The sequence below is a fragment of the Hemibagrus wyckioides genome, linkage group LG09 (genome assembly GCF_019097595.1).
Source record: "Hemibagrus wyckioides isolate EC202008001 linkage group LG09, SWU_Hwy_1.0, whole genome shotgun sequence".
Taxonomy (NCBI): Eukaryota; Metazoa; Chordata; class Actinopteri; order Siluriformes; family Bagridae; genus Hemibagrus; species Hemibagrus wyckioides.
In genome coordinates, this window is record NC_080718.1 from 13,861,177 (window position 1) to 13,882,854 (window position 21,678).

The 21,678-nt window shown below is 37.2% G+C and overlaps 1 protein-coding gene across 1 annotated transcript; it reads right to left on the bottom strand.

Annotated features, from left to right (window-relative positions):
* Positions 1-6,071: 6,071 nt before the first annotated feature.
* On the bottom strand, positions 6,072-10,139 carry sparcl2 (SPARC-like 2). The gene is made up of 9 exons (XM_058399946.1): positions 10,056-10,139; positions 9,807-9,872; positions 9,500-9,572; positions 8,697-8,808; positions 8,408-8,526; positions 8,036-8,184; positions 7,153-7,265; positions 6,533-6,627; positions 6,072-6,359 (listed from the first exon to the last, which is right to left on the bottom strand). The coding sequence occupies exons 2-9, from the start codon at positions 9,870-9,872 to the stop codon at positions 6,292-6,294; spliced, it is 795 nt and encodes a 264-aa protein (XP_058255929.1). The 5' UTR covers positions 10,056-10,139; the 3' UTR covers positions 6,072-6,291.
* Positions 10,140-21,678: the final 11,539 nt, after the last annotated feature.

The following is a 21,678-nucleotide window of genomic DNA, read 5'->3' on the forward strand; positions in this document are numbered from 1 at the left end:
TAATTTAACTCTGAATGAAATAAAACTTCATAAACCTCCTGATATTAATTATACTATTTTCCTTCCACCCTCATCGTCCTGACTCCTGACCCTGAGGCTGACCAGTGTGCCTGTACACCAGGGGATAGTGGATAGTAAAACTGCTTTATCTTCTTCATATCTGTCTGTTGGATTTTGTACTTGTTTATTTTGGACTGCAGTTGTTGTGTCTGTTATCCAGTGTGACAGTGCTGTTAAAGATTTAATATAATTTGGTACAACTTACAAATCAACTTAAAACAGCTTTTACTTGTACTAAAGATTTTAGGAGTACTTCTACTTTTACCCTACTCAGAAAATTATTGGAAAGTAACAGTTCTTTTATATTTATATATATATATATATATATAATTTCTTTTTTTTTAAGGGAAAAAAGCTAATATCAGGTTCATTGTGAGAGAAGTTCACACTCTGTAGCCACTGAAGAATTTTGTTCCTGTATTTATGTCTGGTGTAAATGGAGTACACAGATATATATTTTTCACAGACCAGTAGTGTCTCAGGTGTCTGATGCGACTGATTTATAATTCAGTGATTCAGAATCAGAAACTTGTTGCCAAATCATTTCACTGTCAGTCCACTTTGTGTTTGGAAGTCAGGGAATTCAAGCGGACTTTCCTTTTCTTTAAATAAAATCTGTGTAAGAGGCAGAACAAAAGTCCATAGAAAAAAGGTAGCACACTGTATGTTCCTGTAGCTGTAGTGTATAGTTTTAATGCAGTTTACCTCTAAAGCTTAACTGTAAAAATGAAAATGCTGCTCCTTAAGGTTCACTTTGTGCTTTATTTTTTTATAATGAAAGCAATCATTTTAAAAAGGTACTTTTTCTGAATGTAGGTTTTTTCAGTTCCTTTAGTTCAGGCTAGAGGTGAATAATAAAGTGTAAAGAGTGTTACACACACTCTAGTAAATACACACACACACATACACACACACACAATATGTGTTAGAGATAAAACATCAGTTTCTGTCTCTTAACTTGTGGACTTCAAAAACGCAAAATATTTTTTTCTCAATTTTCTTCACTTAAATCTGTTTATTAACCTCAGTCCTGATCAAAACTACTAAATATATATATATATATTTTAGGAATCCAGGATTTAAACTCTTTTCATTACTCCCTAAGTAATGTCACTGATTTGGGGTTAAAAAATGAACACCACACAAAATGAGATATTTTCAATATAAAATGTCATTGTGGACTGGATATTTTTTTTTTTTTTACCTTTTATCACAGTCTTGGATATGTATAAATGTGTGTATATATATATATATATATATATATATATATATATATATATATATGGGGCTGGGCAGGTTAATGTGTTAACTCATTAATTAATTAATGTCAACAATAATTTTATCGCGCATTAACACAGTTTTTATTATTTTGTAAATTATTTTAAAAGTCTGTTGCTCACTGGCTCTGAATACACATACAGACAAACTGTGGGTGACGGGGGGGGGGGCATCTTGATCCGTATTGTCTTGGGATGAACGTCATCACGTGTCTCAACCAATGAGAGTATTTGGGATGACCGTAAGACTGCTGCGGCGCTCACAGGAACCGGAGATAGCTAGCTACCCCTCTCCCAAATTAGCCCCTGATGTTTTCAAATCCTAGACATGCCCCTGTCTGCCACTATGCACCCCCCATACACAATAAACTGTGATGCACTGTGTATTCTGACACTCTTCTATCAGAACCAGCATTAACGTTTGTAGCAATTTGAACAACAGTAGGTTGTCTGTTGGATCGGACCACACGTGCTAGCCCTCACTCCTGACATAAATCAATAAGCCTTGGCTGCCCATGACCCTGTCACTGGTTCACCACTGTTCTTTCCTTGAACCACTTTTGATAGATACTGACCACTGCGGCCTAGGAACACCCCACAAGAGCTGCAGTTTTGGAGATGCTCTGATCCAGTCGTCTAGCCATCACAATTTGGCCCTTGGTCAAACTCCTTTCACTTGCCCATTTTTCCTGCTTCTAACACATCAACTTTGAGGACAAAATGTTCACTTGCTGCCTAATATATACCACCCACTAACAGGTGCCATGATGAGGAGATCATCGGTGTTATTCACTTCACGGTCATAATGCTATGACTGATTGGTGTATATTAAATATGTACATTAGTTCTTAATGTATGAATATTATGTATAGTTTTTATTTTAGGTGCCAATTAAATGTAACAAAGCATTAAACAGCCAATCAACCAAACAACCCAAACAAACTGTAATCCCAGTAGTCACAATTGTGAGCATGATACAATAAAGTCCAACAATGTACAGATAACCGTATACCGAGTGCCTACTCCATGGACCATAGACGTCTTTTATTAAAAAAAAACGTGAGGTGTGAGGGAGAGAAGCAGGGCTCATTTTAATTAATTTTCCATGCTCTTTCAAAAATTGTTTTAAACTGGTGTTTATTGGTAATTTATTGTTAAAGTCTTTCATAAAAATCATCATATGAAAAAATATGCAGAAATTATTGTGTATATTGTGTAAACTGTTTTACATATTCTAGCAGTTATTTCACTTTTACATTACGAGCAGGGCCAGCAAGGACATTTTAAGTGAACTAGGCAGAGGTCTGGGGGGGGGGGAAATTCCCATGGCTTGTGAAACATGGTGTTGGACATTAAGACAGTGTGTCTTTAAATGGATCACCATCACTCATATGGCGTCAATTTCACATCATAATTATTGTGGTCGTAAAAAAACGTAATATGTGCAAATCAAATTGACGGCATAATTTAAAAACTAAACAAAACAAAAACAAATAAAAGAACAAAATACTAGGAATTACTTTACTAGGAGGCGTGTTCTTTCTAATATTTTTTACTCATAATTTAATTTTCTCTTTTTTTGTGCTTCAGTTTTCTTCGCTTTTCTTTCCAAGTTGCTCGTTTGCGATTCCAAAAATCACTAGAAGAGTTTCATGCAGATTAGGGGCAAAATTTGGCCATTGGTCCACTGCTTCTCAGAAGATGAACAATTACACACAGCTACATGTAATCGATATCAATTTAAACGTTAGCTAGATGCCTTGATTGTGCAAGGAGTGGTTCTTAAATGTTCCAGGTGTTTTGTGCAAGCAGGAGCTTCACAGTGAGGATGAAGTTAATGGCACTGCTTGTCTCCCAGAGGAGCAGAGTGCTGGGTTGTGCTCAATCGAAACAAAGTGTTACCACTTTGCAATGGAATATTTTGTGTAAATTCCTCCAGATGTTTCGATGATCAGTACTAACTTATTCCATGCTAAGTAAAACAGTGCAATTGTTAATTCGTAATTAATTGCAGTTATGCAACCAACTCTGAGCATGAGAATAAGCTATGGACACAAGCTACCACTGAAGACCATTTCTGACCCAGGAAAAATTCTTTACTATATTAAACTCTTGTTTGGTTACAACTGTGACAGGTGGGCTTAAATGGGTTGAGATGAACAGCTTTAATTCTCTCTGATTTTTTTGTTTATGGTTCTTTTAAATGCTTTTTTTAAATCATGTAGCAGTCAAACACGGCAAGTATATCAAGAAGAAAAAGACATACCAGTCCTTTTCAGGATGCTAGGCATTACATTACATCTAAAATTGAAAAGCCTAGGCTGCAACAGCAACATATTAATGATTATAAGGGCAAGATATTTTAATATATTAAATATAATTTGTGTATGTTAATTTAAATTGTATTAAAGTGATTATTAAACTAATGTAAGTGAATTATAATTAACTGTTATAAATTTATTTATGGAATAGGATGCATAGATTGTTCTCTTATCTGACAGATATCACTGCCCTGAGATTCCACAGCTGCCTGTGTGACATCCCTAAGCTTTTCTAGATCTCCCTCATTCTTTGTTTTCAACTGTCTCCAGGCTTTTGATTACTTTTACATTAGAACCTGTTCATTTTTGTTTATATTTTCAGGCTGAAAAATGCCATTCACTTTAATTCATATTATTGCTGCAACGTAATTGTGTAAGACTAATGGAAACTTTTAAGGTATAACAAAATTGCATTTTTACTTTCTAAAATTAAAATGTGTGGGTTATTTTTATTATTATTATTTAAATCTTTATAGCGTGGGTTTTCCACCACTGAAATGTTTTACAGTGGAGATTTTGTTCTGGAATATAAGTTCTGAGGGTCTTGAGCGAAATAAACACTACAGTGATGCTGAACACACATTCTTATTTGATTTTCAGTGGCATGGCAAATACTGGTGGTGAGTACTGAACAGTTGGCTTGATTTATTATAGACTACAAGCACAACCTGAAAAAAGAATCATTTAATAGAGCTACTTTCACACATAAGTATTTTCTTTAAAGCCATCAGCTGATTAGACAGCAAGGTCGCTCCCTTGAGATATTAAATGAGGTATTGGAAAGATGTTTATGACATACCAAACCTTTCAATTTTATTATATTGGCTGGTGTCTTTTTATGATGTTAGTAAAGATGTTTAAAATGGCATTTAGTAATACAAACATAAAAATGGCTTTATTCATCTTTAAGCTACTTTTTAAATATGCAGGTAAAGGTAGTTCTGTTGGAATACACTACTATAGATGTCTTGCATACATAAAAATACCACTTTGGCATAAGTGGTACAAGATTGTTTTCTTCAGAGTTTGTTTAAAACTTGAAAATCTCAACATAGTTTTCATGTCTGAAATGAATGTAAAGAGATGCAAGAGATGCTTTTATCTGCTTAAGTTTATCTGGTAAAGTTTATCTTTTTTACAGTTTATCATTGTGTGTGGGTTTTTTTTTTTTTTTTTTTTTAACATTTGTGGTACACACTGTGAACCTTTATGATAGGAATTTCTCAATCAGCAGGATCCAAAATGCATTTTTGCAAAATGCACAATGAGTCCCAAAAGTGCAGTTAGCTGGAGTGCATGTTACACTCCAAAAGGGCTGTTTAAGAGGAACAGAGGCTAGCAAAACATTGTTCCTCTGCCATGTTTCTTTTTTAATAAGGAGGATTTGAAACCATTGCAAAACAGTTATTAATTGTTTACTGCTACCCTATTTATCACGCACAGGTGGAAGCAAGTGCAGTTCAGGGCTTAAATAACAATAGCCAACAAATCCAAATCACCTGGCTAAAGTATAGTGAAAAACAAGGCAAAGTCAAGCAAACAGTAATCTGGAGAGTAACATGTGATCAAAACCAGTCAGCAACAGAGTACTGATATGATAGTAAATAAGGCTTGGTAAAGTCAGGGCAACAGCTTGACCATGAACTTACCTGCAGTGTTTTTTGCTCTTTAAATACTGTGTGTGTGTGCGCTTGTGTGAGCGAGAGATAGAGATTGGGCACACTTGTGCTTAATCAGTAGCAAGGCAAGTTAGTGTGTGTGTTCTGGGAGTTTGAGTTTGTCAGCCATATTTGTAGGCTGCAGTGATTACTCGGAGCTAGAGTTCTCAGCCCACTGAGTTCTGTCACCATTCACTTTTCCCATGTGTAGTTAGTGCTATGAATGATTAACTGAAAAAACTTAAACATGAATGTTGCAGTAGCTGCAAGTTTGTCATGTTTAATGTTTTTAAATCTTCTGATCTTTCATAGTCAGCTGCATTCCAAAGCCTGTAGTACACTGTAATGGGATCTAGGGTTAGGGTTAGGTTTCTCGTTTCTCCTCAATCACATTACTGATACAATGTTTTGAAAATCACAGCCTTGCCGACTGTGCTCATTAGTTTTGTGATGAGAGACACCCCAAGTAGTCTGTAACCGAAAAATTGGTGCTAAAATCATGTTGTGTTTGCTAGTCTTAATTCGTCCGTCTTTCTGTCTTCTGCATTTCTCTCATGCCACTGTTTATTTGCACTTGTTTATCTCTCTTCTTTCTGCATCTGTTTTATTTATGGTTATTGCTATCTTCCTGCCTCTCATCCCTCCTCCCTGTTGTGACTGATGTGGTTATTGTGTTTGATAAATAATGCATTTATTCTGCATTTCCATTTAACACATGCAGGAACCGAAAGGTCACTACAGAGTTTAATACATGTGACAGTAAACAGCCAGGGACTACAGAATGAATGCAGCCTGAGCTGAGAGAAATAACAGTGTAAGCAAAAGAAGGATAGATAAAATTAAAGAGAACAAATGATTACAAGTAAAAAGGAGAATAAACATTTAAATCATTGTATTATTCGGATTAAACAGGAATATTCAAGGTGATTACAGTGAAATAAATGAATATCACAGAAATAATCAAACCATCTCCATTCAGATCTGTTCTCTGTGTTGATGCCGCTGCGCTTGAGCACACAGTTTCCTGGAACCCATTTTCACTGCTGTGTTAAAAATCATTTTAGTAAATTATTTTAGTGACAAACACCATAACGTAAATAATAAATACAAAAACAAACACAATAAACATAAATGCAATAGACATAAACACAAGCAAAACAATGCATATAAACACAAAGCCCTTTAATAAATACAATGAACTATAATCATTACTCACACATGTATTCATTAAACCATTGTTCAGATAGGTCCACCAAACAGGAAGTCCACTCGCTCACAGTCACTTTATTATTCCTGTTCCTGTCACATGACCTGTGCACGCACACACACACACACACACACATACAGCCTTAAACCCTTTATACATCAAGTTAAATACAGTAAACACATTACTATAATGACAAACATTAGTAGTCTTTAGTACTTTAAAAGTACTTCTTCTACTCCTTCTTAGCCCAGCATCACCAGCTCCCCCATTTTTCCTTTATCCACTAATTGCCAACCTTTAACATTGCACACATTTTCCATTCAAGTGCTATATAAATAAATTGGAATTAAATAAGCAAGAATCAACCAAATAAATAATATAATAAATATTATTTAAATCATAATTGTACATTCAAAAAACAATAATGAATAAAACAACAGTGCTGATGAAGCCAATAGATCAGAGGACACTGCACTGATCTAGTTTAACCACAGCATACAGAGGAGGAAATAGAGTGAGTTACAGAGAGCTAAAATGACTTGAAAGTTAAATAAAGCACACACAATTATATCACACAGGAGATATAAGAAGTCAGCTGGTGAAACTGTGTGTGTGTGTGTGTGTCCCACCTGAAGAATGCTTTAGCACAATGTTCTAGGGGCATCTTCTTATAGTGAAGCTTCTTTAGGTCCTTCATACTCAACTTCCCATCTTGATTGCGATCCAACATAGAAAACCAGCTCTGACAGAGAGACAGACAGACAGTGAGACAAACAAGACAGACAGTCTGCTACTTTACTCTTGCTGCAACATGATTGCAACTCTTATTCCATTCTGTTAAATGCAAGAAATCTATCTACATTGGTATGGCCTGAAATGAGAAATGTAGTCAAATAGTCAAATTCTTGATCCCATTGTCTTTCCTTTTTATGAGCAGCCCATAATTCTCCATACTTTTGATAGATTCTTTCCCATATATCATATATATTTCCTTACATCACCAAAGTCTCAGAGGGTATAACTGCGCTGTGAGTTGCAGGAATATGCAGTCTATCATAAAAAGTGTTATAATTTTAGTGACTGAATTCCATTCTATGTTTCTTGAAGATTATAATTATTTTTATGTTCTGTGTTCTTGGTTTTTCATGTTGGTTGGTTAGTTTTCTTTCTTGTAGGTACTGCATTTTCATCATTTTTAGCAGTATTTCTTGCGTGTTTGGGACATGAATTTTGCATTTTTACAGCAATGATGTAGTCCAAATAGTACTTCAAATAGGTCTCTTTTGAAAGCTTTTAAAGCTAAAGTATTTCCTCCAGAATAGTTTTCATTTACAAAATCATTCATTATTTTGTGAAGGTTTAGCTGGTTGTTGTCATCTTGTTTGTGGGTTAGCGTGCTCTCTCCTCCTTCTCTGATTCATGGTCATGCTCTTTTTTTTTTTTTTACTTTTTGTTATTTTATTTTATGTTTAGTCAATGTCAAGTATTAAAATAGTGAACTGTATATGTTACCTGTGCAAGCTGTACTCTCTCTCTGTGTGTGATGCAGTTTGGTGTGTGTGCAGCAGTGTATTGTTTTCCCATTCTGCTGATTAACAAAAACCAGTCAAGCAGCCTGTAAGGGAACTGACGGAGCTCCTTCTCTGAACACACTCCAACCTCTACACACACACACACACACACACACACTTATTCATCCTGGATGAAGCGATCAACAGACAAAATTTCAACACTCCCCTCCCCCTTCAAAAAAACAAAACAAAAACAAAGTGCAGTAAATTAACTAATACACTAAATATGGGTGTTTTTGACAGTTTTAATTTACTGTCATTGTACTATTGAGATCAGTGTGTGTGTGTGTGTGTGTGTGTGTGTGTGTGGTACCCAAACATGGTCCATTGTGTGCCTTTCCAATGCGACGTTTTTTCCGACACGACTCTTTGTGCAGGAGACACTCACTGATGTAGGTTTTACCTACAACACTGCACACTGGTGCCACCTGCCTGTACACACACACACACACACACACCACAAAATTAGTTAATTGCTATTATGCATAAATATTTTGCATTTTTCATTTAACAATATCCTGACTATTTGAAGTATTTGGAATGGGTGTCGGTGGGTTTTTATGTGTGTGTGTGTGTGTGTGTCTGTATGTGTGTATACTAACGAAGGGCAGGTAGTTGGACAAACACACTTGGGGATGGGAATGTGTCCATTCTTCACCACCTGACACTGTGATCCAGCGGGACTGTAACACTTCATTAACTTACACAGGGATGCTGCAGAAACAAAATTGTTTAATTCATAGATTTATTCAATTCTCTTTGGTAAGTGTGTAATCCTGCTGCAGGTGGTGATGGATGAGGAAGGCTCAGGGTGGGAACATGCTGTAAGAGATGCTGGTCAGTGATGTGTGTAGAGATAGTTCGTCAACATAGTGTACTAATGATAAACACTCATCTGAAACACACAATAACATCAATTTTTGATTAGCTGTGTTGACTGTAAATCTACTGGATTGAAATCCAGAAATCTGATGTAAAGTAAATACCTGATGCTGTGAAATTCATGTGCGAGTTTTCCAGACTCATCTCCTCACATGCAAAAATTGTGAATTTTATGTTGTACAGAAAATGATTGCACAACGATCTTAAGTCTGTAACTTTAACTAACCACATGTTCCAGGAGGAATCCGGTTGTGTTCCTGTTTATATTTACTTGTAAGTAGTAACAATTAAATGGATGAAGTAGCAGAAAAAAAAGCTGACAAACACTTAATAGCTTAAAAAGCACATAGTTCTTAACCTGCACAAACTTGGTTACTGTCTGTTTGGTGTTTCAGTGCTAGTATCAGGATTCGACAGCACCAAGTATTCCTGGTACAGACTCCAGATCCGCTGTCAGTCTGACCAGGTAAAGCACTGTCTGAAAGTGAGTTAGTGACCCGTGCTGGGTTTAGTTTGATTTTACCTGCATCCACTCGACCCACATACGGCTTCAACTCACTGTCCATCTGCTTCTGTTTGCATTCAGCTCTCCCTCCCTACGAACACACACACACAGAGCTAACTGCACACTTACTACATTCCTCTGCACATATGGACTGCAGCTTCTGATTTACCTGGTGATCCTGTATGATCTGAATGTATGTGTGAGACAGAACCAGCAAAAGGAGAACATGTTGCTACACAGTAAAACTAATATTAACACACATTTAAATAAATACATACTCTGTCTGAAATAATATCTCATAAATATTTTTTGTTGCCATACTCACCAAAGTGATGCTGATGTTGAAGGTCAACAGGAAGGTAAGCAGAAGGAGTCGTGCACATCTGAGCATCTGTATTATTATTATTATTATTATTATTATTATTATTATTATTATTATTATTATTATTATGAACACAGTATTAATTAGTACTGTTTGTATATTCATTTGTAATTACTTTACATCATTACAATAATGATTGTTTTATTGAATCACTCTACTTTCTCTTTCATTAATTAATACTAAAACTCTTACCTTACTAACGTTGTCTGTATTTATCTTTCTTTATTCCTCTTCGCTGCTTCTTGTTTTTGTTCCCTTCTTCTTTGTGCTTCTTTGTGCTCTGCTCTCCCTCTTTTTATGGTTTTTCCTTCTTCCTTTTTTTCCTCCATCTGTATCTGTGGCAGTAAATCTCTAAAGTCATGCCATCCTCAATCAACACAACAATTCTGCTCATTCCTCTATTTTCATCCATTTTTGTTCATCTCAAACAGACCATTTGGAAACTTTGACCTAGACACAATTCAATATTGGGGCGATGCCTTACCGATTGGTTAGCTTTTAAATAACTTTAATTATGCTGCTGTGTGTCATTTAATTTAATTATGATCCTGAGAAATAGGATTTTGAGAATTTTGAATATATTGTGCCATACTGCAAGTTTTGTGACCACAATCAGACAAGATAACAACCATGTCTTTGGATCTTCATGAATTTTAGGCAAGAGATAAAAACATCACAATCAAGGTGATGATGAATGAAAAAAACAACACTTTTTAAGGGCTTTTCACACTGAGCTTGATCCTGAATTATTGTTCTAAACCTCGCTTTTAACTTTGGGTAGAGGTACATGTCACACCTGTAATTTATCATCAAGGTTAGCTCCTAATTTTACTTTTATTATGAAACACTACTATGAAGCAGGATTAGCACTTTACAGTGTTAAGCCCATATTGTTGTACCTTGTTAAACAATGTGGTATTAGAATGTTATGGCTAGATGCTTACAGTCACTTTCTGTATCCAGTCATGGTTGATGACACTACCAATATGGAATAAGAATGTTAAGATAGGATTTATGAATGTACAGTGTGAAACATCAAATTAAGAATAGCCAGGATTTATTGTAAACCCCAAGTAAAGTATGAGCTGTGTGTAATGTAAAACAGCACAACCCAGGATATCATTTGCCCAGGGTTCACACTGACCCAGGGGGAACTATTTGAATTATGAAAAGCCATTTTGAGTGATATAGCCAAATGCAATATTTCTAGACACCTGGCCCGCATTCCTAACTGCAAAATATGTGAAAGTAACCTATTGTGTCTTTTGGCTTCCAATATGTTTGTTTTTTCACAATTTCATTGTTGGAAACCTTCTCTTCTGGTTTGATAACAATATCTTTTCTGACAAAATTAAATAATCTGCTGTGCTTTTCCTAAATGTTTTGCAATCTAAAGCATTCAATAGCACTAGTGGAGTGGAAAGTCAGTGCTGATTTAGATTGATCTAAAAGAGAACAACTTATGTTTATATATGCAGTGTTGTGCAAAAGTTTAAGGCAGGTGTAAAAAAAAATGCCCTAAAGTAAGAATGCTTTCAAAAATAGAACGGGAATGAACAGAAGAGAGATCCAAATCAAATCATTATTTGGTGTTAGCAGCCTTTGCCTGAAAAACACTATTAAATCTTCTAGGTAGACAGTTTTTGAAGGAACTCAGCAGGTATGTTGTTCCAAACATCTTGAAGAACTAAGCACAGATCTTCTGTGGATGTAGGTTGCCTCAAATCCTTCTGTCACTTCATGTAATCTCAGACAGACTCAGTAATGTTGAGATCAGGTCTCTGTGAGGGCCAAACAATCACTTTCAGGACTCCTTGTTCTTCTCTATGGTGAAGATTCGTTCTTAATGGCATTGGCTGTACAGTATTTTTGGGTTTGTTGTCCTGCTAAAGAATAAATTTGGGCCCAATCATTTCAATTCAGATGCAGTGGCGGGCTGTGCATTTCACACCTAGGACTTCACTGGTGTGATGTACTGGTGTGATATACATGTACCATCATTATGATGCCACGGCAATAGATACTAATCAACCGTTAAATAGCAAAGTAAAAAAGAAATTAGGCTACAGTATTTTACACCTCACAAGGAATAGTCAATTTTATTACAGTCCACCTTGAAAATGCATTTGTATGGATGTCTGCGACCAAATTGATTTCTTCTCCTCTCTCAGCCATTGTGAGATAAAATATATATATATTATTTAATTTGTGCTGTTCACTGCCTCTGACTACTCCAATTATCCAATCAAAGGACGGGAAATTGCTGATGTAATCGTATGCCTGCTTGATGGCCCCAGTGACACCAACTCGAAATCTGATTGGTTAATGTAACAATTTCATTGCCACTTATTTTAAGTTATGGGCGTCTGCACTATTGATTCTGAAGGCCTTAAGGCAGATTTCTTTCACTCTGGCGACACATGATGTCAGCCACTGGCTGAAACATGATTGGATAAATACTCTTATCATAAATATACACTACTGGAAGCAGCGCAACCAAGAGAAAAGCTATGAAATGTAGAGAATAGACTATTAAGAATAATTTAATACACATTCATGGAAAAATATATCAAATATATTAAAATGCAAGTAAGTGATTCAGATCACTGCTGTTTAGGCCAGCAGAGAAGGCCTTGCTGGCCCTGGCTTGATGTGTAGTTTGGCAGAGACAGAGAGTGTGTACGCACGTGAGAGAGAGAAATATTAGGTTTGCTGGTCATTATGTAATGGTTAAAAACAATGTACATTGTGTGCGAAGTGCAGGGAGGGACTCCTGCTAGACTAGCTATGACAGCATAATTTAAAGGTAATGCCAGAAGGTGACAGACATGAGGGCTTCCGGGGACATAAAGTGTCCGACCACTTCACAGTCTGAAAACTTGAGTGAACATGCGAGTGGTAGGCGACAGTTCCCAAACATCCCAGTTCACGAAACATTCTATGCTCATGCACCATCCAAATAGGCTCCTTTACCTAAAAAAATATTCATAAAAAGCTTGACTAAGCAAATGTGTTTTTAGCCTGGAATTAAATACTGAGACAACATTATATGAAGGCATTATGTGAAGGCTGTTGGGCTTTGTAAGGTGCCAGGAGACGGCTGTTCCCTTAACTTGAACATTTTTCTAGCCTATCAAGTAGTATAGCAGGGTCAGTGGTGTTAAAGCAGCACTAAGATCAAGCAACACCAGCAGGGATACACAACCCTTATCAGAGGCCAGTTACAGGTAATTTACCACTTTAACCAGTGCTGGTCATTTAAAACAGTATATAGAGCTTTCTTCTTTTCTGTGTGCATTTTTAACGAAATTTGTAGGATAAGGTATGTCATATTGCATTCACTTTAACTTACCTGAAATGCAAATTAGTAAATTGGGCTCTGTAATTAATCCCACTTTGGGACAGATCCCTCACTTGTGGAGGGTAATCTTCATCATCCTCTTCATCAGCCTGAATGTCTGCAGGAAGATCTGCAATTCGTTTGACTTTACAGATGTTATGAAGCTTATCCCTTTGCAGACCTTTTTTTTTTTTTTTAGAATCGGTTGCACCTCTCCATACAAAATGTGAAAGCGCCTCTTTAGTTGACCAAAACCTCACTCATCTATGGCCCAGGTTTTCTTGTGAGCTCTATTAGTCAATGAAAGTGAACAGAATTCTGTTGATATATTCTACATATAATGGGCCATTTACTGGAAATAGGGTAGCCTAGGGCTGTATATATTATGATACTGCAACACATTTGTAGTTCTCTGAATTTTTAAGTCCACAGACATTAATTCTATGTTGTCACTGTCACCTGTTGTAATGTAGCTGTGGACCCTGGTCAGGATGGAGGTAAGGTGAGAGAAGCCATGGTTTACAGGGATAACAACTGTTCCCTACTACTATGCTGTCGAGTCATCACCCATTTGCACCACAGTCTGAAAATTGCATGGTTGTATAGGTAGACAAGGAAATGGCATGGGCTGCCGGATATTAAGCACTGCTATGGCTCTGGCAGAACTGTGCTTTGTTTGGGTGCCACTATTGGGTTTCATATTAAGTTAATTCAAATTTAGTGTTAATTTTTTTTATGATTTAGTTTGAAGATGTGGACTAATTCAATGTGTTAAAAATATTAAATGGTGTTTTATGAATTTCAGGATAAATCATCAGTAGCATACGTCAGATTCATCGGATGTTTCAGACTTTGAACATTATAACTCCTCTGAGGGTGTACTGTATGTTGTAGTGTAGTCTATGTTGTACTGTGTTTTGTAAGATAGTGTATGTTGTAGTGTGTGTTGTATTGTAGTGTATGTTACACTGCAGTGTGTTGTAGTGTATGTTACAGTGCAGTGTGTGTTGTAGTGTGTACTGCAATGCAATGTGTGTTGTCCTCTATGTTATAGTGTGTGCTACAGTGCAGTGTGTGTTTTAGTGTGTGCTGTAGTGTCTTACATTGCACTGTGTTATAGTGTGTGTTACAGCGTAGTGTGTGTTACAGTACTGTGTGTTGTAGTGTCTGTTATAATGTGTGTTACAGTGCAGTGTGTGGTGTATCATGTTGTAGTGTGTGTTACAATGCAGTGTGAGTTGTACAATGTATGTGTGTGTTGTAATGTATGCTAGACTGTAGTGTGTTACAGAGTAGTTTGTGTTGTAGTTTATGCTGTAGTGTGTGTTATAGTAAAGTGTGTTTTGTTGTTGTGTGTTATTGTGTGTGTTACAGTGCAGTTTGTTTTGTAGTGTGTGTTATTGTATGTGTTACAGCGCAGTGTATGTTGTACTGTGTTTTACAATGCAGTGTGTGTTGTAGCCTGTTATAGTGTAGTATGTGTTGTAGTGTGTGTTACACTGGAGTGTCTGTTGTAATGTGTGTTAGAGTGCATTCTATGTTGCAGTGTGTTTTACAATGCAATGTGCATTGTTTTTTATCGCTTACATGGACTTTTGACCTGTTTATGTACAGACATTATGGCAGCGGACCATTATGTGCGGGACAAATGCTAAGGAAAAAAAAATGTAGACATTATGGGTGCACCTGGGATTACAAGGACAGGACCAGTGTCATCAATGTGTAATGTGTAATGCTTATCTCACTCTAAACCTTGAAATAACATGTAAACTGTATGAACCTGAGGCAATTTTTAAGTGATGAAATATGGAAAACAATATGAAAAGGATGTATGTATAGGCAGATATATTAATATGATAAAACACTTTCCATTCACTGAAATGCAGCCACAAACTTGCAAGGAACCTCCACCATGCTTCACTGTTGTCAGTAGATACTTTTCCTGCCCTTTGGCTAACGACCTGCCTCCTGCTATAGTCCAGAGACCTGCTGCCATTTTCCTGCACCCTAGCTCATATGTTTTCATGGTTGAGTCACTTAGCATTGTTTCCAAATTGAAGGTATGGCCTTTTGGCCACAAATACAACATACACTACATTACAACTCACACTACAACACATACTACATTGCAACACACACTACAACATACACTACACTTCAACAAAGTCCCCCAGTCTATTTTGGTGTTTTTTAATGTGTCCCTAGCTCTGATTTTTTAGTCCTTAAGTTTTTGTCACTTTAAAGTGTCCACAGGTCAGGGGATATTCATCTTCATGTTGATTTGGTAGTTGAGGTTCGGCTTAGGATAAGGTTAGGGGTTGGGATTAGGATGAGGTTAGGTGTTGGGATTAGGTTTGGAGGTTGGGAGTTTTGGATTGGGGTAGAAGGTTAGGGTTAAGATTAGGTTGGGGTTAAGAGGCAAGGTAGGTGAGGGGTTAGGATAGGGTAGAAGGGTTAAGGTTGGAAATATGGAGTTAAGTTTAGGTTAGGTTAGGTTTAGGTTAGGGATAAGGGTTGGGGGTTGGGACCATGCTTAAGGGCTGAGTCGGTTAAAAAATTAAAACCTCTTTTATACAGATTCTCCCACCAGCTCTTTACTACCATCACAGACAAAATAATTTATTTATTTAAAAAACTCACATCCTTCCAAGAAATCTAAAAGGATTGGAGGTAGATGAATCTTTAAATGAACAATAAAATAATGAAATAAATATAATAAATAATATATTAAACAATTAATATAAATAAATACATATATTAAAAACAAATCAAGGATCAAATGATAAAAATGGCAAAACACCATAGAATGACCTATTCTATAAGTCCTATTTTTGTTGTATTTAAGTGGTACCCATCACCATACCTTAAGTGCTAAAAATATGTCATACATAAAAAGTGAACAAAAAAATGCACAATTCACCCTATATTGCAAAATAAATTCCATGCGTATAAACCCATAAATAAATAAATATATAAATAAATAATTACAATAAATACAATGAATTCATAATGGGTCTTAGTTTATTTAAATTACATCTTTTCAACAGTGTCTAACCATTAATAATCATTATCACCATATGCTTCACCAGTAGGGAGCGAAGATTCACCGGACGGGGTCACTGCATGGCCAAGTCTAATTTCATGGGGGACTATCCGTTAATTTCTTAATTTTTTATTTTAGCCAAGAGGCTCCAGGTATTCAATAACCTAATCCACCTCCTTTCTGCTCTCCGCCTCTGTTGCGTTGTCCTGGATTTTGGCTGAGACATTGTTTGATTACTTTTAGGCCCATGTTAGTGTCAATATTTGTATACAGATCGTTAATGTTCATGGTAAAAAGGAGGCTGTGGGGTTGCAATGAGATTGCTTTGACCTTATTCATAAAGTCGTACATGCCCTGTATGTAGCTGCCATGTTTAGTGGATAAGGGATTTAAATAATAGTCTAGAAATTACATAGTCCATAACTTTCTGTAAGGAAGAGCCAGAGGCGGTTGGAGTAGAAGCCATAAGCGGTTTATTACAGGAAACACAAGGCAAATAACAAGGTCAAGAAGACAAATGCGGGTCAAAACCAGAAAAACACGCTAGTGAGGGTAGACAAATCCAGAGCGTAAAACAGAAGAGACTCAGTCAATAAAACAGGTGAGGTCATACACAAATAGTCCAAAAACACTAGGCAAAAGCAGAAAAAAAAGTCAGAAACAGGAGAGGGTCAAAGCACATGAATCATTAACTGATATATAATATGCTCGGTACATTTTGTCACATGGGGACTATACTTCGCGTTGAACCAAGTGTGTGAGTGGTTTAAATGTCCGTGTAAAACCGGACGTGGATCACATGGCTAATTAGAACTCAGGAGAAGGTCTTCCTCTGACATGTAAACTCCTTTTTGGACGTGACACTTTTGCTCCCACAATCTGAGACAATAGGGCAACCGGGCAGTGCTGAGGGTGTGGACCAGGTAGCTTGAGGTTTGTGGCTTTGTAGTAGGAGGTAGAACTGCCTCAGTCTAGAGGAAGGGTCCCCCGTTAGATATTTTGCCTGTTTTTGATTTATAAAACTGCCATTTAATAATGCCTTAGCTTTAGTTTGAATGACTGGCAATGATTCTAAGTAAATGGCCTGGTCCAATTTTTTGTAATATTGTGGGTTACCTAGCTGTCTCAGTACCTCCCGAACATATTTTGGTCCGTCCATTATCACTACCCCATTACCCTTATTAGCTGGTTTTAATACTATGCTTTGGTTGTTTCTTATGGATTAGGTAGCCAATTTTTCCTGGTAAGTTAAATTAGAATTCTTTGTGTTTTTTGTTATGGGGAGGTTTTTGATTGTGATTTTATCCAATTGAATAAGATCAGAGAGTTTTGGGGGGATCTTTTGGGGAGGGGGTTCCCAATTTCACTTAGTTGTGAATAGGGTCCTGACTGGATGTTCGTTGGTATCATGAGGTTCGAAGAAGGATGCTGTTTTTAATCTCCGGTGGTATTGCATGACATTGGCATCCATTTCGGGTCATTTGGGTAGCCCAGAGTCTTCGGTGGGGATTAAGGAAAGTCCTTTCTCCTGGATCCTTTCCTCTGCTGCTGATAGGTTGCTATTTTGAGATCCCTGTCTAGAGGTGTTTTTCCCTATTACTTTAAATGCCTGGACCAGTGATCCCATATTGTGATTGCCGTTTCCAGGGTCCAGTGAAATTTTCCACTTGGATGGATGGGTAGACTTTCCAGTGTGCTTTATTACTTGATTCCGCATTATGAGGTTGGCCCTGATGTCCTGTGCCACTCCAATTAGTCTGGATTGTTCGGTTGCCCATGGTTCTGTCATTTAAACAGAATGAGTGCACCACTATCTGGGTTTCCATTAAGGTTAGCATCTTATGTTTGATTAAGTAGTAGGTGTGGGACAACTGCTACCCTGGGTAGCGGTCTACTTGTATGGCTGAGTTGTTGATTTTTAGAATGTCTTGATAGGTTTGAGTCCCCTAGGATTAGGATCAATCTCTGGGGTCTCAGGCACCTGTTACAGTATTTGTCCCCCAGGTATGGGTGTCTTTCGAATTTGTTGGTTTCTGCCTTTTCTTTGGGGGTGGCCTTAGGTCTCTGACTAGAAGTGAGGTTCCTTGGGGTGACTGGTCACCTTCCTTGTGGGGCTGGGTTCGGGGTTTGTTCCCTTAGGGTGTGCCAGAATGGGGAAGGGAGGTGGGGTCCAGATAGATCAGAGTCCTGATCTTGGTTTAATTTTTCATCAATGATTTTTGGAGTTCTATTTGGGCTCCCTGGCTTGAGGCCTTTTGAATATCTTTGTGGCTTCTTCTTGCCCACCTCTGGGCTATTTCTCATGCCTTTTCCTTTGGGAGAGGGGTAGGGTTTTTATGTGTTATGTCATGGTCTGGATCATTGACCTGTAATGATCCTCCAGAATTTATAGGCTATCATGAAGCCTGGTCGAAGCATTGTACAACATTGACTTTATGGGGGTTGGGGTAAATTGTTTTTTACTAGGGATTCCAGCAACTTTGTCGCCTTGTGAAGAGTTAAGGGGCCTTCAATATCACCTTCACAAATTTTGACATTTTGTAGATGGTGGTAGACTTTGATGAGTTCGTGGAGGGCCCGGACCAATGCCCTAAAGCTGTCACTAGCCACTGCCACCAGTCTGTAGGAATATACAAGAAGATGAAGGTTCCGGTAAGTGTTATCCCACCCAACAATACTGACTGGTTTATTTGGTTTATTGGCTTGTCAACGGCACTGTTTTTTTTTATTTTTAGAATTACTTAGAAAAATTGTGGCACTGAGAAAATGTTTGTTCTCATTAATTTTAATCACAGTTGTTGGCTGGGCAAGGTCAGTTCTTTTTAATTAAGCTTTTTTGGATTTAGTTCCAGCCTATAAATAGCCAAATAGTAGTATTGGTAGCATAGGATTTACAGAAATAGGCTTTTAATTGCCAGAATAATTGCGGATGTCTACGTTTTTGTGGCTGTACATGCCTAACCAACGTTGTGGATTGTTCTTATTGGTTGTCTTTGCTATCCTGTTTTTTATTTATTTTTATTTTTTAAAATTTTACCCCTCATTGCAATTACTCCTTTGAGTTTGTAGGCATACTTTTTGAGTTGAGGTTTTTAATGTGGGTAATATTGTTGATGTGTGTGTGAATATGGAGGAAAACAGAGGGGGGTGAGCCACTGGGTTAAGCAGGTCAGCCCCCTATGCCTGTATGGTTATATTTCTGTTCACCTACACCTCCTATCGCTCATCATTAGATGAGACAGAGGAGGGGCAGGTGTGCAGAAGAATGAGCAAGGATAGGGTATACTGTTATTTAGAGTTCAATAGTGTGCTTGGTCCAAAAACTCTGGCTGGGTTTTTTCAAATGTACAATGACTCCCTCCATCACAGACCGAACCTACATGGTTGTATAAGGAGACCAGGAACAGGCCTCTGCCTGCTAAGCAATGCTAAAGCTGTTGTTTGCCACTATTGGGCTTTGTGTCCGGGATGTGATAAATTTTAAGTTATTTTATTTAATATTAATTAGTAACTAAATTTAGTAAGTAAGTAAGTTTTATTTATGATTTACTTTGAAGATGTGGAATAATTCAAAGTGCTAAGAATATTAAGTGGTGTTTTATGAATTTCAGAACACATACCTCAGATTCATCGGATGTTTCAGCCTTTAAACATTATTCAACACCCTCCTCTGAGGCTGCCGGCCACAGGTTGGTCACTTCTCTGCCTTCATGTCCAATCGGAAAGTGTTTTATTTTGTTTAATTAAATGTTTAATTAATTGAATAATTTAATTATTATTTATTTAGTCTGTGTTAATTATTAAACATCTAACATTGCCTATTATTGTTATAAATTAAAGTTTAGAGTGAATATTTAGTTATAGTTGTATAGTAATGAGTGTGAATGATGATGCTCACTTCTCTGCCAGTGATTCCTTGTGTTAACACCCCCACCCCCACCCCTGCTGACAAATATTGTGTATTGCTAGTTTCCCTCTACATCTCAGTTATCATCTACAAAATACAGAGTATTATATTTTTTAGTTTTTGTGTTATTAAGTAAAGATCCTAAAAAATCACCATTTCCATGATCCACTGGGATCTGCCTAATTTGAAAAATGCACAAACTGGTCCAATCATATTATAGGTGTTTAAATTTGTGCCTCAGACTGAGTTGAGGTCAAGATTATGAGTTGCTTTTAGTCTAGGATTAGGTTTATGATTGAGTAGAAGTTAGGGTTAGAGTTAGGTTTAAGGATTAGGTTTAGGTTTTAAGACTAAATTTAAGGATTAGGGTATAGCTTAAATTAAAATAGCTTAAATTTTGGTATCAGTAAGGTCACCCCAGGTCTATTCTAGTGTCCTTAATGTTTACCCAGGTCTGTTTTGGGTCATTAAGCTGTCCATAGATCTATTTTGGTGTCATTAAATTGTCCCCAGGTCTATTTTGGTGTCATTAAGGTGTCCTCAGGTCTATTTTGGTGTCCTAAATGTTTCACCTGGTCTGCTTCTGGCTGCTCAAGGTGTCCCTAGGTCTATTTTGGTGTCTTTAAGCTCTCCTCAGGTCTATTTTGGTGTATGTAAGGTGTCCCCAGGTATGTTTTGGTGTCCTTAAGGTGTCCCCAGGTTTGATTTTGGGTGTTCAAGTTGTCCCAAGGTCTATTTTGGTGTCCTTAATGTGTTTCTAGGTCTGTTTGGGGTGTTCAAGGAGTCTCTAGTTCTATTTTGGTGTCAAAGTGTTTCCAGGTCCATTTTGTTGTCCTTAAGGTGTTACCATATCTCTTTCTGAGTGCTCAAGATGTACCCAAGTCTATTTTGGTGTCCATAATGTGTCCCCAGGTTTGTTTTTGGGTGTTCATGGGGTCCCTAGGTCTATTTTGGTGTCATTCTGGTGTCCCCAGATCTATTTTGGTGTCCTTAATGTTTCCTCAAGTCTGTTTTGGGTGCTCAAGGTGTCCCTAGATCTATTTTGATGTCCTTAATATTTCCCCAGGTCTGTTTTGGGTGCTCAAGGTGTTCATAGATATATTTTGGTGTCATTAAATTGTCCCCAGGTCTATATTGGTGTCCTTAAGGTGCCCTCTAGGTCTGTTTTTCTTTCTGAGGTTTTTTTAATCCACAGTGTCAAAGAGACACAGTTTAATCACAGCACACCTAACCATGTGTCCCAGCCCCCAGTGAACTCTCGGGATTGACGTATAATATGACGATAGGACTAAAAATGGAAATAAATAATACTGATGATCTTATTTCGACTCAAGCTTTGTTCACTCCTGTAATTGGACATCAGATCATTTTTCGGTTCATACAGCACATTAGCACATTTCACATATTCAACAGACATTCTAGAGGAAAATAAATAGTTGTAACATGAGTTTGGGGGTGGGTGGGTGCTCTGTGCCCCAGTAGAGCTTTATGTCCAGCAACACCCCAGGTTTAGAATGTAATGTCG